This window comes from Marmota marmota, unplaced genomic scaffold (assembly GCF_001458135.2).
Source record: "Marmota marmota marmota unplaced genomic scaffold, marMar, whole genome shotgun sequence".
Lineage (NCBI taxonomy): Eukaryota > Metazoa > Chordata > Mammalia > Rodentia > Sciuridae > Marmota > Marmota marmota.
Window position 1 is genome coordinate 1,141,378 of NW_026000254.1, and position 17,427 is coordinate 1,158,804.

At 35.7% G+C, this 17,427-nt stretch overlaps 1 protein-coding gene across 1 annotated transcript in view; it reads right to left on the reverse strand.

The window, feature by feature from the left end:
* Wnk3 (WNK lysine deficient protein kinase 3) overlaps positions 1-17,427 on the reverse strand; it is a 116,837-nt gene that overhangs the window by 22,163 nt on the left and 77,247 nt on the right. Inside the window, exons 18-19 of the mRNA XM_048796655.1 lie at positions 16,516-17,138; positions 12,389-12,600 (exon numbers count right to left, since the gene is read on the reverse strand). Of these exons, the coding sequence (XP_048652612.1) occupies positions 12,389-12,600; positions 16,516-17,138 (835 nt within the window). The remainder of the gene's footprint in view (positions 1-12,388; positions 12,601-16,515; positions 17,139-17,427) is intronic.

Sequence of the window (17,427 nt, forward strand, 5' to 3'; positions counted from 1 at the left end):
CAAGATCATTAATGTTTATAAGAGTGAAGTTGGATCTGAGGAATAACCTCTACTGTTTTATAGGACAATTGGAAACTGGTTGAAGTAGCAGAGGGATTTTTAATGGTCTCAAAAATAAGATAAATGTCTGAGGTGACGGTATGCCAATTACCTTGATCTGATCATTACCCATTATACATATATTGAATTGTCACACTGTACCCCATAAATGATTATACTGTATCAATTTGAAGTAGTATAATTTTAAAAATTTCTTAGGTATGATAGGTTCTCGAATCCCAGACTTCTCCTTGACCCTACCCTCACCAGAAAATAATACTATGGGGATGCTAGAAAACAATGAGTAAACTGTACTCTATGTGACTTAAAAAAAGTCATTTAGCAAGTCAGAAATCTAAGAATGAACTGTAGATTTTGACAAAAGAATCTAACCATATTGCCCAAGTATGAAGCAACCTGATTTAACAGGTCTTGGGAACAAGTGCTAAATGATTTAACTTTGGAAATGAGTGGCACCTGTAATACTAAAGGCAAAAATAAAAACCCCAGAATTTTTCATAAGCACTGTATTTTAGCTGATAAAGGTGTTTACAACTGGTATTTGAGTTAATAGTTTTGAAAGTGCTACACCTATATACTGTAACTGAACAATTCAGTACATTGATAAAGGATGGTGGGGGCCGAGTTTCTCTCTGCTGGAAGGGGATGTTACAGATAGACAAGCAGAGAAGGGTAGCATGGTCCATGTCATAATGGAGTAGAACTGGAGATATCAATATGAATTGAAGTTTACCTTAATATAGATATATATGGCTATACACAGAAATATTCACAGATGGGGGTATATATACATGCATATATGTAGGTGTATATCTATGTACCCTTATATGTCAGCTAAGAGGTCCTAGAAGCAATGATAGCTCAAGAACCCTAATGCCATTCTCCTATGAAAGGAATTAGGGTTCCTTATGGAAAAGACTGCTTCTAGGATTAGGGTAAGAAATATATAAGATGCTTTATTACAGAGGTATACTCCTAGCCCTATGAAATTTAATGTAAGATCTGGGTCTGGTGGTGCATGCCTGTCCTCCAAATAACTAGGGAGGCTGAGGCAAGAAGATCACAAGTCCGAGGAAACCCTCAGAAACTCAGTGAGACCTTCAGCAATTTAGTGAAAACTTGTCTTGAAATAAAATAAAAAATATTAAGGGCTAGGATGTAGTTCATTGGTAAAGTGCCCCTGGGTTCAATCCCAGAACCAAAGAAAAAAATGTTTTAAAAAAGAAAAAATTAATAAAAGCAAAAACTCTATTCTTGTCCAGTGACTTGGGAGGCTCAGACACAAGGATTGCCAAGTTCAAGACTAGCCTCAGCCACTGAGTGAGGCCCTAAGGAACTTAATGAGATGCTGTCTCAAAAAAAGGGAGGGAGGCTGGGGATATAGCTCAGTTGGTAGAGTGCTTGCCTTGTATGTACAAGACCCTGAGTTCTAATCCCTGGCACCAAAATAAATAAATAAAGAAAGAAAGAAAAATAAAAAATAAAGAAAAAAAAAACAAAGAAAGAAATTTAAAAAAAGAAAAAAAGGCTGGGGATCTAGCTCAATGGAAGTGCACCAAGGGGTTCAATCCCCAATACTCACCCCCCCAAGCTAAAAACTATATCCTTATAAAAAAATCAGTAAAATTGATAAACATCTATCAAAATTGACATAAAAAACAATAGAGGAAGAAGATACAAATTATAAATACTAGGAATGAAAAGATAATGTTAATGCAGATTTGTCAGATACTAAACAGATAATGAACACTTCTAAATGCAAAAATCTCAACACAGATGAAATGGAACAAGTCCTCCCAAAGCACAAATTACCAAAACTCAACACAATGAAATATAACTTCAAGAATCCTATAAACTACTATTAAAAAAATTCAAATCTTCCCAGTGGCTCAGGTGAGAGAATGGGAAGTTTGAAGCCAGCCTCAGCAACTTAGCAAGTGCCTGTCTCAAAATTTAAAAAAAATATAAAAAAGGACTAAGGATGTGGTTGATCACCCTGGGTTCAATCCCTGGTACCCCCCCACCACACACAAAAAAAATTTAAAGTTATATTTAAAACCTCCCAAAAAGAAATTCTTCCATATATTTAAAGAAGAAATAATAACAATTCAACCACACTGTTTTTCAAAGTATAAATGAAGGGAAGAGATCTATTTCTACAAGTGCAAAATAAGGGCCTAGGTGAGCTTATTTGTCTTCTAAAATAATCAAAATATGGGCAAAAACAACCCAAACCAATCATAACAGATCTTTGATAATTATCCAAAGACATAGTATAAAATGAAAATTGTCTATATAAAACAAGCTACTGGTGCCTGTGATATTTTAATTTGGGGCAATTCCCATTCTCCCTTTATCCCCAGTAGAGTGTTATTGTAGCCAAAAGCCAATAACAATAAAGACAATGGATAGATCAGACCTCTTTTTGAGCTCCCTTCAAAGAAACACACCCCAGAGAACAACAATATTTTGCAGCAACTTGGAAAATCTCTATATTCAGAATGTGGAGGATATTTGATTTCATTCAAAGCTCAGCTCAGCTAGCAGTGGAGTAACATAATGGGGTGGAGAATAGGGGGATATCTGCAGAGCATTACTGAAAGAAAATGGATGCTGGGAATAATACAACTGCCTAAAGCTGTGATTTCAGCTGGCACAAACAATAACCTAGTCTAGCTTGTTGTGGTAGTAAGTACCTTTAAATGACAGGAACAGATAGGGATGCCCACACCTACCACATCTACTCAACAACTCTATCCTGAGCAATTAGGTAAAAGAATGAAATAAAAGGGATAAAAACAGAAACAGAATAGCTCAAACTATTGCCAATGGCATGATTCAGTATTTAGAAGATGCAAAAAACTCCACCAGAAAATTTCTAAGAATCATAAATGAATTAAGCAAAATCGTAGGATAGAAAATTAACACCCAAGATTCAACTGCATGCCTAGATGAATCAGCTGAAAGAGAAATTAGGAAAATCATCACATTCACAGTAGCATCAAAAAAATAAAATACTTGAGAATCAAACTAACAAAACTACAGAACACTAAAGAAAGAAATTGAGGAAGACCTTAAGAGATAGAAAGACCTCCAATGTTCTTGGATAAGCAGAATTAATATTGTCAAAATGGCCATACTACCAAAACCAGTACAAAGATTCTATGTAATTCCTATCAAAATTCCAATGATGTTCTTCATAGAAAAAAAATAGCAGTCATGAAATTCATTTGGAAAAATAAGAGGCCCAGAATAGCCAAAGCAATCCTTAGCGAGAAAATAGAAGATGGAGGCATCACAATACTGGACCTTCAATTATACTCAGAGCTATAATAACAAAAAACAGCATTGTATTGGCACCAAAATAGGCAAGAAGACCAATGAAACAGAATAGAACACACAGAGTCAAACCCACAAAAATGATGTTACCTCACACTAGACAAAGATTCCAAAAACATACACTGGAGAAAGATGGCCTCTTCAACAAATGGTGCTCAAAAAACTTGAAATCCATATGCAGTAGAATGAAATTTAACCCTTATCTCTCACCCTGCAAAAAAACTCAACTCAAAGTAGATCAAAGAACTAGAAATTAGATCAGAAATCCCATACCTACTAGAATAAAATATAGGCACAACAATCCAACATATCGGCTCAGGAACCAACTTCTTCAACAGGACTCCTAAAGTACAAGAAGTAAAATCAAATATCAATAAGTGGGATGGTATCAAACTAAAAAGCTTCATCATGGCAAAGGAAACTATCAAGAGCATGAAGAGAGAGCCTACAGAATGGGAGAATATCTTTGCCATGAGCCCCTCTGGTAGGGCACTAATTTCCAGGATATATAAAGAACTCAAAAAACAACACCAGAAAAAAAATAAATCAATAAGTGGGCAAAGGAACTGAACAGACACTTCTCAAATGAAGAAATACAAATGGTCAGCAAATATATAAAAAATATTCAACATCTCTAGCAATTAGAGAAGTGAAAATTAAAACAACACTGAGATTTCATCTCACCCCAGTGAGAATGGCAATTATTAAGAATACATAATAATAAATATTGACAAGGATGCAGGTTTGAAAAGTGTACACTCATATATTGCTGGTGTGGCTGAAAATTGGTGCAACCACTCTGGAAAGCAGTATGGAGATTCCTCAAAAAACTAAGAATAGAACCACCATTTGACCTAGCTATCCCACTCCTCAGTACATATCCAAAAGACTTAAACTCAGCATACTACAGTGATGTAGCCACATCAATATTTATAGCACCTCAATTCATAATAGCTAAGCTATAGAACCAACCAAGGCACCCTTCAACAGATGAATGGATAAAGAAAATGTGGTATATATACACAATGGAGTACTACTCATCCATAAAGAAGAATGACTTTATGATATTTGCCAGTAAATAGATGGATCTGGAGACTACGTCAAATAAGCCAGTCCCTAAAAGTCAAAGGTCAGATATTTTCACTGATATATGAAATCTAACCCACACTAAGGGGAGAGGGAGAAAGAATTCAGTAGATTAGACAAAGGGGGATGAAGGAAAGGGGAGGGGGACAGGAAGAGGTAAGAGGAGTTAATCTGTCATAATTTTCCTATGTACATATATGAATATACCACAGTGAATCCCACCATTGTATACATCCACAAGAATGGGGTCCTAATTAAAATAAGATATATTCTATGCTTGTATAATTATATCAAAATGAATTCTACTATCATGAATAACTAAAAAGAACCAATTAAAAGAAAAAACAATGTCCCTAATCTTTTAAACCTGGATGACAGGTATTAATCTACACATTGAAGAAGCTCAATGAACTACAACTAGATTAAGCTCCATCACATCTGTACATCAACATTCAAAATCAAATTGATGAAAGTCAAAGATATAAAGAAAATCTTCAAAGACAAAAACAGATTTATCATATATAAGCAACCCCCATTAAAATGAAGAGCTGACTTATCAGAATTCATGCCGTCCAGAAGACAATGGGATGGCATTATCAAAATGCTGAAAGTGAAAACCTCTCAAACAAGAAGCCTGCCATACCCTCTTTCAAAAATGAAGGAGACCCATACAACACTATGCTATATGTTTCTTTAAGGAGATGACCTTTTCACAGTGACAGACACCATGAACTACATGTAGATGGAGATTCTTGTTTTGTAGAAATGAATACTAGTTTTCTGCAGGCAAATTTTAATCTGTTGAAAAAGATATATGAATGTCTTAGGGGAAATCTGTGCAACAGAGTTAAGGATACCAAAGAGTATACCATATTTTTGGAGCCAACTGTTCAGTTTTAAGAATTGATAAAAGGTGGATAAAATCCTATCTATGCATCAAGACAGGATGGGTAATACAAACACTATAACTGAAATTTGGAAACAACCAGTTACAATGACAAAACTATCATGCCTCCATATTTACTTTGCTTATATTTCTGTATTTCGAGAAACTAATGGTGTAACAACTGAAACCTAAACAAACCCTCTAGCTTCATTTGTTTTTAGTTCACTTTAAAAATCACTGATTTGTAGTTTACACAGTTGTCCAATGTAGATTAGTCCCCCACTTGCTTTGCTGTAGATGATACCTCTGGTGAATGGGTTATGGTAACAGCAGACTAGGTTACTTTTCAGGGACTTGAAGGTTGCTTTGTTGAAAGCATTGACTCTTTAAAAAAAATTTTTATTAGTTCTTTTTAGTTATACATGACAGTAGAATGTATTTTAACATATATACATGGAATATAACTTCCCATTCTTGTGGTTGTACATGATGTGGAGTGACACTGATTGTTTATTCATACATGAACATAGGAAAGTTATGTCTGACTCATTCTACTGTCTTTCCTATTCCAATCCCCCCTTCCTTCCCTCCCTTCATTCCCATTTGTCTTATCCAAAGTACTTCTTTGGATATATATCCAAAGTACTCCTTTAGTATCTTAGCATCTGCATATCAGAGAGAACATTCAGCCTTTGGTTCTTTGGGACTGGCTTACTTCACTTGGCATGATATTCTCCAGTTCCATCATTTACCAGCAAATGTCATAATTTCATTCTTTGTTATGGCTGAGTAGTATTCCATTGTGTACATATACCACATTTCCTTTATCCATTCATCTGTTGATAGGCACCTAGGTTGGTTCCATAGCTTAGCTATTATGTATTGAGGTACTATAAATATTGATGTGGCTACGTCAATATAGTATGCTGATTTTAAGTGCTTTGGGTATATACCAAGGAGTGTTATAGCTGGGTTAAATGGTGGTTCCACCAATTTGCAGTTCCACCAGCAATATATGAGTGTACCCTTTTCAAACCCACATCCTCGCCAACATTTATTGTTATGTATTCTTGATAATGCCATTCTCACTGGGGCGAGATGAAATCTCAGTGTAGTTTCTTTTTAAAAATTTTTTTTGTAGTTGTACAGATGGTCACAATGTCTTTATTTTATTTATTTATTTTATGTGGTGCTGAGGATCAAACCCAGTGCCTCACACATTCTAGGCAAGTGCTCTGGCACTGAGGTACAGCCCCAGCCCTCAGTTAGTTTTTAATTTGCATTTCTCTATTTGTTAGAGATGTTGAACATTTCCATATATTTTTGAGTGATCATATTTCTTCTTCTGTGAAGTGTCTGTTCAGTTCCTTTGTCCATTTATCGACTGGGTTATTTGGTTTTTTGGTGTTAAGTTTTTGAGTTTTTTATATATCCTGGAGATTAATGGAAGCACTGACTATTCATGAAGGCCTGCTAAACTGCCCAATGGTTGACTAAAAGATGGTGAAAGAGCTTGGCATTTTATCTTCATATTGTATCTGTCTCCTTTCCTACCTTGACCTCTGGATCATATTTTTGCTCAACTCTGCAGATAGACACGTTAGTCATTTAAGGAATGTTTGTCAGGGACTGGCAGTATGAGATTAATTTGCCCAAAACTTACCTAATCTTTTTCTTTCACCTTCAAGGTTGAAGACAGCAAGATAAGACTACTTCAGATACTTTCAAAATACAAAGGAGAATCACTACCTTGTAATTACATGAATACCTACCACCAGTTTCACAACATCCTGTTCTAGACCTCTGGAGAGAACCTGGTTTCACAATGTCCTATTCTAGATCTCTGGAAGGGCATAGAAATCTCTATTCACAAATCATTTCCTAACCTGGGAATCCTGCTTTTCACCTTGTTAAGGATAAAAAGATCTTAAAACTTATGCTGAGATAAGATCCCCTGCCCAGGGACTAGCCTATCAATTTCTCACTGCATTGGCATTCCAAATAAATCATCTTCTTTACCCCCAACAACTTGTCCTGGATTCACTGAGCCCCCTTTAGAGCAATGAGTAAATTGACTTGTGTTCAGTAATAACGTGAAATACCAAAAACAAAAATTTTGTTGTGAAAAAAAAATGTGAAAAGGGGAAGATGGATAATTCTTGGAAACATGCTGAATGAACTGTATATTTTCTGTGCTCATTCTGATAACTAGTTTTTCTCGATGACTGGCTTACAAATTAGATACGAAAATCTTGGCTGGGTTTGTGGCTCAGTGCTTGTCTCACATGTGTGAGACATTGGGTTCAATCCTCGACACCACATGAAAATAAGTAAAATAAGGGCTGAGGTTGTGGTTCAGTGGTAGAGTGCTTGCCACATAAAAATAAATAAACAAATAAAGGTATTGTCCATCCCCAACTATAAATAAATAAATAAATAAATAAACGAACAAACAAATAAATAAAGAAAGGTATTGTGTCCATCTACAATAAACATCCAAATTTCAACTGAATTTATTGTTTTTAGAATAGGCCTTTCCTCTGAATATTCCATTATTTTGATTTCTATTTTTAATAAGAATGCAGTAGAGGAAGGGTGTGGTAGTGTATGTCATAATCCCAGCTACTTGGGAGGCTGAGGCAGCTTGGGCAATTTTGTGAAAGCATGTTTCAAAATTAAAATTAAAAAGGGCTAAGCACATATCTCAATGGTAGTGTGCACATGGGTTCAATTCTTAGTACTACTAAAATAAATAAATTAATTAATTAATAAAAATTTAAAAGCGGGGGCTGGGAATGTAACTCAGTTGTTGAGCATTGGCCTACCTTGCACAAGGCCCTGAATTCAAGCCCATGTACGGGCAAAAAAGAATGGAATGGAGTCTATATTATTTTATATTATTTTCTAGAATTCTGAAAACTAAGTCCAAATAGTTTGATGTCTTTTACAAAAGTGATTTTGCTTTTTTGTATTTTCAAGTGTCTTAGAGCATAAAACAAAAGTTTATCAACCGACAATTATTAAGAAAAATGTTTTATTTCATTCAATTTTGTACTTTTGGTTTGCTTTTCTATCACTTCCATGGCAGAAAGTGATATATCTTTTCATTCAGAAGAGTTTCAAATAGCTAGCTATTTTAGCATTCTATTTACATCATTAAAGAATTTCACACTGTCTAGAAGAAGAGGTATTAAGAGTAACATATTTCTGTGAGCTAGAAGCTATAATGTGGTCATAGAGCTTGAATTTAAAATAATCACCAAAATTTTATTCTAATTCCCTAGCCACCAAACAAAACACAAACACATTTTTTTCTATATCTTATGTTTTGTGGAAATAAAAATTATTATAAATTGTGTTTATACTAGGCCCTTTGTACAGCCTTCATTGAAAAAGATAGTTTTCTATCTCATTGTTTTCAAAATAAATTCCACAAATTAAAAAAATGAATAAAAATGAAAATATATATCATGAAAAAACATTGAAATTTATTGCAGCTAAGCTAATTTACAATACTGAAGGATGTTCTTTAGTATGAAATAAAAGTCCACATTAAGAAACAAAGTACACTGTTGAAAGGAAATATATAGGTAAATATAAAATTCAGCATAAATTTATTTTGTGTTTATGACTTTTTTCTTCTCCCATCTGATTTCAATGATTACTGCACATGCAATAATTATAAAAATGTTGATGGGCTTATAAAATGTATAAATAGGTAATGTGTATAACAATAACAGAACAGAGAAGTTGGGAGGGAACGTACACACAGAGAAAAGTTTTGTAATCCATTAAAATTGTTGGTTTGAATCAGAACTAGATTGCTTTAAATTAAGAACCTAATTATAATCCCATATCAAAAGAAAATTGGTAAAAAAATAAAAGGAACAACAAAGGAATTTTAAAGTTAAACTACAAAATATCTGCTTAACACAAAAGGAGGCAACAAGCAAGGAAGAAGGTTACAAAAAAAGCTTAGCACATATGCAAAACAAACAGTAAAATACCAGGCATAAATCCTATCTTATTTATAATTACATCACATGGAAATGGTTTCAATACCCAAATCAAAAGACAAAATGTCACAGACTTGATTAAAAAAACAGGATAGGATAACCATAATAAACACTATTTGGATTAAAAAACATAAATACATAAAAGAATGGATAAAAAGATATAGCAGTAAAAAAGAAAAGCCTAGCACAAACCTTTAATTTCAGTGGCTTGGGAGGCTAAGGCAGGAGGATAATGAGTTCAAAGCCAGCCTCATGAACAGCATTGTTGAGGCCCTAAGCAACTCAGTGAGACCCTGTCTCTGAATAAAGTACAACATAGGGTTGGGGATGTGGCTCAGTGGTTGAGATCCCTGAGTTCAATCCCTGATACTTCCAACCCCAAAGATATAGCAGTAAAAAAAGAGAGCTGTATTTGCTATATTAATATCAGAAATATTTGCTAATATGAGGAAGATAACAATTATAAATATATGCATATAACAACTGAATTTTAAAATATATGAAGCAAAAATGAACAGAACTGAAAGGAGAAATTTAATAATGGTTGGAGACAACAAAAACCCTCTTTCCCCTTGCTTCTCCTTTCATTTCCTCCTTTTTTAGACAGGGTCTTACTCTATAGCCCAGGGTGGCCTTAAACATTTCCTGCCTCAGCCTCTTAAGTAGATGGAACCACAGGCAAGGGCCACTACACCAAGCTTTATAATCTACTTCAGTGATCAACACAATAATAATCCAAAGCCATCTTAAAGCCAAAGTTTTGGTGAATCAGAAAACATAGATTAAAAATAAGTCATGTGGGTGGGTTGGGGGTGTGACTCAGTGGTAGAGCACTTAACTAGCATGCATAGGTCCTGGGTTCAATCTTCAGCACTGCAAAAAGAAATGGAGGTGGGTGGAGGGAAAGGGAGAGAGGAAAACGAGAAGGAAAAGGAAGAGAGAGGAGGAGAGGGGAGGGTAGTGGTGGGAGAGGAGGCAAGGGAAAAAGCAAAAGCCTGGCCAATATATGGAGGGAGGGAAGGAGGGAAGGAGGAAGGGAAGGAGGAAGGAAGGAAAGAAGGAAGCAAGGAAGGAAGGAAGGAGAAATATAAAAAGTCAGAAAGAAAGTGATGAGAGAGAAAGAAAGAAATACAGACAGACAGAAGGACAGCCAGCCAGCCAGCCATCTGGGGACAAAAAAGAATAAAATGAAGTAGAGCTATTAATGGAATAGCATCAGACTGAAGGTCATCATACATCTGCTATTAAATCCCCAAAGCTACTTTCAATCTAAATCTACCTTTATGAGGACAATACAAAAACAGTTCCAGGGCTGGAAGTATAGATCAGTGGTAGAGTACTTGCCTAGCAAGCATGATGCTCTGGATTCAATCCCCAGAACCAAAGGAAAAAAGAAGTCTAGTTCCCACTCTTGAATTCTGTATTAGTTGTTTGTTGTTGCTATAACTAATTACCAAAAATTTAGTGGCTTAAAACAACATAAATTTATTATCTTAAAGTTCTATATATTAAAGTCTAATATGGGGGCTGGGGTTGTGGCTAAGAGGTAGAGCACTTGCCTAGCATGCATGAGGCACTAGGTTTGATCCTCAGCACCACAAAAAATAAAATAAAGATATTGTATTCACCTATAACTAAAAAATAAATATTAAAAAAAAGTCTAATATGGGTCTCGGGTCATAAAATGTGGGTGATGGCAGGGCTGCACTCTTTTGGGAGGCAACAGGAGAAATCTGTTTCCTAGACTTTCTAGCTTCTAAAAGCTGCCTGGTCTGGGCATGATGGTGCATGCCTGTAATCCCAGCAGCTTGGGAGGCTGAGGCAGTAGGATCATGAGTTCAAAGCCAGCTTCAGCAACTTAGCGAGGCACTAAGCAACTCAGTGAGACCCTGTCTGTAAATAAAATACAAAATAGGGCCGGGGATGTGGCTCACGGGCCAAGTTCCCCTGAGTTCAATACTAGGTACCAAAAAAAAAAAACAACAACAACAACAAAAAAAAACACCAAAAAACAAAACTGCCTGTATTTCTTGGTTTGTGGCCTTCTTCCTTCGTCTTTAAAGACAGCAGTGTTACATCTCTCTAATATTGTTTCCCTTATCATATATTTTCTCTGGTCTCCTTTTCTGTCTCCCTTTTCCACTTTTTTGTTGTTGTTCAGTGCTGGGAATGGAACCAAGGTCTCATGCATGCTAGGAAAGTACTCTCCCACTGAGCCACATCCCCAGCCCTCCCCCTCTTCCTTTTTTAAGGACTCTGTCCTTACACTGGATGCACAATGATCTCCCTATCTTAAAGTCACCCGATTAACAACTTTCACTCCATCTGTGATCTTAATTTTCCTTTGTTATATAATCAAATCCAGTCATATGTTTTAGGTCTCTGAATATGGACATCTCTAAATGACCATTATTCTTCCCACTGCAAATTGTATTGAGATTTTGCACATGTCTATGTCTTTACAATATACTCTCAAGCTCAACTTTTACTTGGTACACGTAACCAAAGAAGCCTGATCTGATTAGTACTTCTTTAATAGTTGACACTGACCCTCTTTTTTCCAAACTGACTATATGTATTTTACTAATATTCTTATGAATAATAAAGATCTCTTACTTCAGATAAAGTATGAGACTATTTTAAAGGTTATCTTTGTGATCAATGAACTTGCCAAGAAACTCTAAATGCAAGACCAGTGTTTCTCATTGACTGATAACGTTTCAAGGAAAATTCTGGAAAACAATATTGGGTTTCTAGCTGTTTGTTTTCCGAATGAAAACATAAAACAAACTCAGCAGTTCTCAACATCTGTCAATTATCCTCATCATTCCTACACAAAAGAACATTTAACATAAAAAATCGAGAAAAGAATTTTGTAATAATTTGCACTTATTTAAATAATTTTATCTTAATAAAAACCAAACTAAAATTTCATTCCTTTCTATTTTTGCTTAACTTTTGACCAGGTTTTTTTAAACATTTACTTTCATGATTGATTTACCTGTTGCAACCAAGGAATTGTCTGCGTGTGTCAAGGATTGGGGGCGGCTGCGAAGTTTACTTTTGAAAGATCTTGGTCGACGTGGTGATGCAGGTGGCAAAGGAATCTCTGAAGATTGTGCTTTGCTATCTTTAATTGACCGAAGACGTTCATAGAGCTCCTGAAGCTCTTTATTCTGCTGGGTTTGAAGATTTACCACCTCCTGAATGTGTCTGAATGCAAACCATGCAGAAAATAATTTAATGATTTTATACTAATAAAAGTAAAGGTTAACAAAATTTTAGATTAAGAATGGCAAAATATAGAGTATTTTCACTATTTTAGAATGGGAAATGCTTTCTGAAGCATAACCTTAAACTAATTAGTCCTAAAGAAAAAGATGAACAAATTGACAAGAACAAATGTCTAAAATTTCAATATAGATAAAACAAAATTTAAATGTTAACAGTTTGATAACATCAACCTTTTCATTATTAAATGTTGAAAGTATAAATAGGAAGAAAATATTTATAATGTTAAAAGAAGAGTTAATATTCAGAATTTATAAATAGATCCTAAACATCAGTAAGAAAAAAAAACCAAACTGATAGAAAAACGGGCAAAGAATATGAAAAGGTGATTCCAATGAAGAGGAAATACAAATAACAATAAGTATGAGATTATGTTCAAACTTGCTATTAATCAAAGGCACAAAATATAATTGGGGGAAAAAACATACATAGTTTGGGAGGCAGGGTCTTGCTATAAAGCCCAGAATGGCTTTGAAATTATAATCCTCCTGCCTCAGCCTCACAAAAGCCTGGGATTATAGGCACGTGACACTGCACCCAGCTAATAAAATATTTTTAATTCATCTGAATATGAGTTAAAAAATTCATAATATCCAGTCTACAGTTGTTAAGATGTGGGTAAACAGATACTTTCAGATATTTTTTTTGAGTACAAAATGGTATAGCTATATTGGAACACAGTTTTAACACTATCACTTTAAAATTTATAACATTTTAATTTAGCAATTACATTTTTTAGCTTATAATGACATTTATGCTAAATATGAAAATAGTTTATTAGCTGTGTTTTGTTTTTAAACAAGGAAGAAGCAGGTGTGGCCTAAAGCCTTGTCCACAGGCCTGCCTGGCCAATGGGAGGTGATGTGTTTGCAGGCCTGATTTAGTGTCTTTCCACCTGGTGTCCCTGCACCCCACTCTTGTCTCGCCTGCCTCCGTCCTCACTGCTCCTTAGGGCTTCCTGTGTGCCCCACACTCTCCTGTATCCTGCCTTCACAGAGCTCCTTCTCCTGGAACATTCTCCCTCTGCTTGAAGCCCATTCCAGGTACTGTCTGTGGCTTGGCCTCCAAGAGCTGGGCGTCATAGAAGTGCTCAGGGTTGTGCCATTCAGATGAACAGCAGCCGTGGACCGAGTTTGATCGAAGAGAGGCAATGGGTGATGAATATAGCCTGTGGGGGCATTTGCTAGATCCCTACCAATGCTACCTGGAATGAGGGCCACTTTCAGGGGTGCCACCTCACTACAATGAGGGCATTCCTCAGTGGCATCATGAAGCAGTGGTGGAGTAAATTTCAGGAGCTTCTGAGGGAGAGTCCAGGGCCCCAATGTCACCTGGAGCAGGTGAGGGACTGTGGAGTTGCTGACCTTCATGTGGGATGTACATGGCTCTGACCTGTTCAGTTGCACCTTGGGGTTTTCACTGCTGTTTCCCCCAAATTCATGTTCTACAGAACCTCGGGATGCACCTTATTTGGAAATAGATGTGTGTAGCTGAGATGAGATCTACTGGGTTAGGGTGGGTGGGCCCTAAGCCAATGGCCAGTGTCCTCATAAGAAGGTGATGTGAGGATAGAGACCCACAGGAAAGGCCATGTGCTGATGGAGGGACAGTGGCCTGGCCTGGCTGCAAGCCAAGGGACACCAAGGACTGCCTACATATCTATCATAAAAATAATTGTATAGCTATGTAAAAAATACAAAAAATGTTTATTTCAGCATTGCTTATATAAGTAGAACTTAAGGCAGACTCAGTGATGCATATCTTTCATCACAGCACTTTGGGAGGCTGAGGCAGGAAGATTCAAGTTCAAGGCCAGCCTTAGCAACTTAGTGAGACCCTGTCTCAAAAAAAAAAAAATAAATAAATAAATAAAAAGGACTAGAGATGTAGCCTAGTTTTTTAAATTATTAAAAAAACAAAACAGATTTCAGATAACAGCATTGAAGGGCTGGGGATGTAGCTCAGTGGCAGAGTACTTGTCTGGCATTTGTTGGGCCTTGGGTTTGACCCCCAGCACCACAAAACAAAACAAAAAACTCCCAGCAATATAGTACTGATATCACAAGTATTAAACCACTTTAAAAAGAACTATTTTATTATAAAAGTATAGGTGTACATGTACTGCATAATACTTATTGTATAGTAAAGTTGATATATACATAATGTGTAGTAAAGTCAAACCTATGTAAGTATATTTTGTGTGTGTGTGGTAGTAGGGAGTAAATGTAAGGCTTCATACATCCTAGGCAAGTACTCTACGACTGAGCTACATCCTTAGCCTTTTATTTTGAGATAGGGTTTCACTAAGTTGTTCATGCTGGTCTTATCATCCTGCTGCCTGAAACTACCAAGTCACCAGCATTATAGGTATGCACCACTGAGCCTGGGTCTGTATATCTCTGTATATATAGTTTAAAAATAGAACAACAATTTTCCATTGATGAATGTTTAAAACATTCTCAAATTCCTTCTAGGCTCCAGTCAAAAACAAAACACAACACAACCACAGAAATTAGTTGAAGAGAAAATGGTAATATAATTATCTCATTGACATGTAGAATTTGAGGTTTGGGTTTTTTTTTTTTTTTCTTTTGGGCAAGGGCTTAAAAACTGGGGAAATTCCAAGGATTTTAACCAGCTTTCGTTCTTAAAGCACTAAAACACAGTACTCAATTGAACCATTAATCAAATATGTAAGAATCTGGCTAAAATCTAAGTTTTTTCCATACCTTTATTTTTCTCTCCTCTCTGATTCTCCCTGCTTTCAAGTTTTATGTCCCATAACAGAATAGAAATTCAATAAAGCAAAAAGTACACTAAAAATTGCTTGTTAACGGGGTATGCTAGTGCAGGCCTATAATCCTAGCAACTCAGGAAGCTGAGGCAGGAGGATCCCAAATTTGAGGCTAACCTGGGCAACTTATCAAGACCTTGGCTCAAAATAAAAAATAAAAATACTAGGGATAGAGCTCAATGATATAGAGCTATGGGTTCAATCCCCAGTACTGCCCATCCCCCAAATTGTTTTCAATTTTTCAAAGTAATGGCATCAAGCCATCAATAAGAGGCAAGTAATTAATTTGAGAATGTATATATAGTGGGTTACTATGGAACTGGAAAACTTTAATAATGCAGAAATAGTTCTAAAACACAGTGAAATGGTGAAAAAGCAAGATAAAATAGTTTGTATTATAATTTACTCTTTTGGGGAAAATGAAGAACAAAATATGTATACATTTGTTTGTGCATCCATAGACAAACTCTAGATATACCAGAAACAGTTATTATTTGTTTCCTCTAAGGAGAAAAATTGGGTAGTTTGGGTACAGTGGTAGGAGGGAGACCCAACTGATTAAACCTTTTGAATTTTGAAACATGTGAACAGAGTAAGAATATGGCAACTTTATATTAATTTTTGAAAATATATAACCTAGTTTATAACTCTAAATGCAAAACATTGACAAAACATTATCACAATATCATTAGTGAAGGTTGATAACCTCATTTACCAAATAACAAACTTGACCTTACTTACCAAATATGTAATTATACAAGAATAATTATAAAATCTTAATCCAATAGTCCTGATGGATAAGGATTTAGAAAGTAAGCAAAAAGAATAAACAGCCAATTAATATTAGTCTCCAAACTATGAAAATATTTTGTATGCAAGCATTTTAACATTCATAAAGGTCTTACATTACCATTCTTTGTAGTTTTTAATCATAAAAAGACTATAATCATTAAAATGTCACCAATACTAAATTAGCCACAAATCAAATTTTAAGCTCTATAAAACCCAAGACAATCGGATTTGTGACAGAACAGAGTCCTTACTTTTCTCGTAATCTTTGAAGTTCCACTTTCAAGTCTTCATCCTCTATTTCTGACTCATCATCACTGCTCATTGGGGAAGATGGAGAATAGAAGAGTGAACTCTGCGTTTGAGCATAGGCTTGTTCTTCATGAAGGGGTAAGCCCCGATCACTTTCTGGACCAGTTTTTGCCGCTGCCTTCCCATTATCAGCAAGAGTGGCTGAAAATTCACTCGCAGAACTAGGCTGTTTCTCAGCAGGCAGTATCTCTCTCTGTTTAAGCAACAGTTCAGATCCAGATAGCATGCTACTTCCCGTGGCTGAAGTTTCTTCTAATTCTTTTTCTGGGGTCACTGAAGATACATCAGTCTCACAAGCTGTGCTGAAAGACAGGAAGTTGTCTAATTGTTTGGAAATCCCTTTATCTTCTTTAAAGGTTTCATGAAGAGTTTGTAACTTCTGAGAAGAGACTGAAGTCTGAGGATTGTGCATGGCAGGTTCCACTTCTACTAACTGAGACTTTGCAGTTTCACTAAAGGCCAGAGCTTCTTCACTGGACTGATTCGATATTTCCTTGAATGCTGGTCTGTGTTCTATTCCAAAAGATGTCACTTTCAATGACTGCTGCTGAGGAACCGTAATCACCTGAGATATAAAAAGGTATAAGTGTCTGGCTCCACCTAAGTAAAGGGTAACTACATGAAAAAAAATTCAACATCAATACACAGCATAGACAAATGCTACAATGCACATGTATTGCTATTACCAAAATCTGAAAGTCCATCTCTATTCCCCATATCATCTTTTAATTGGACACCTTGTGTAAAGACAGTTGCTTTCATATTTTTCAAATAAAATTCCACAATTAAAACTGCTGATATTCTAAAGGGCATGAGATTAAATTCATAAAATAGATGACACAACCGCCCACCAA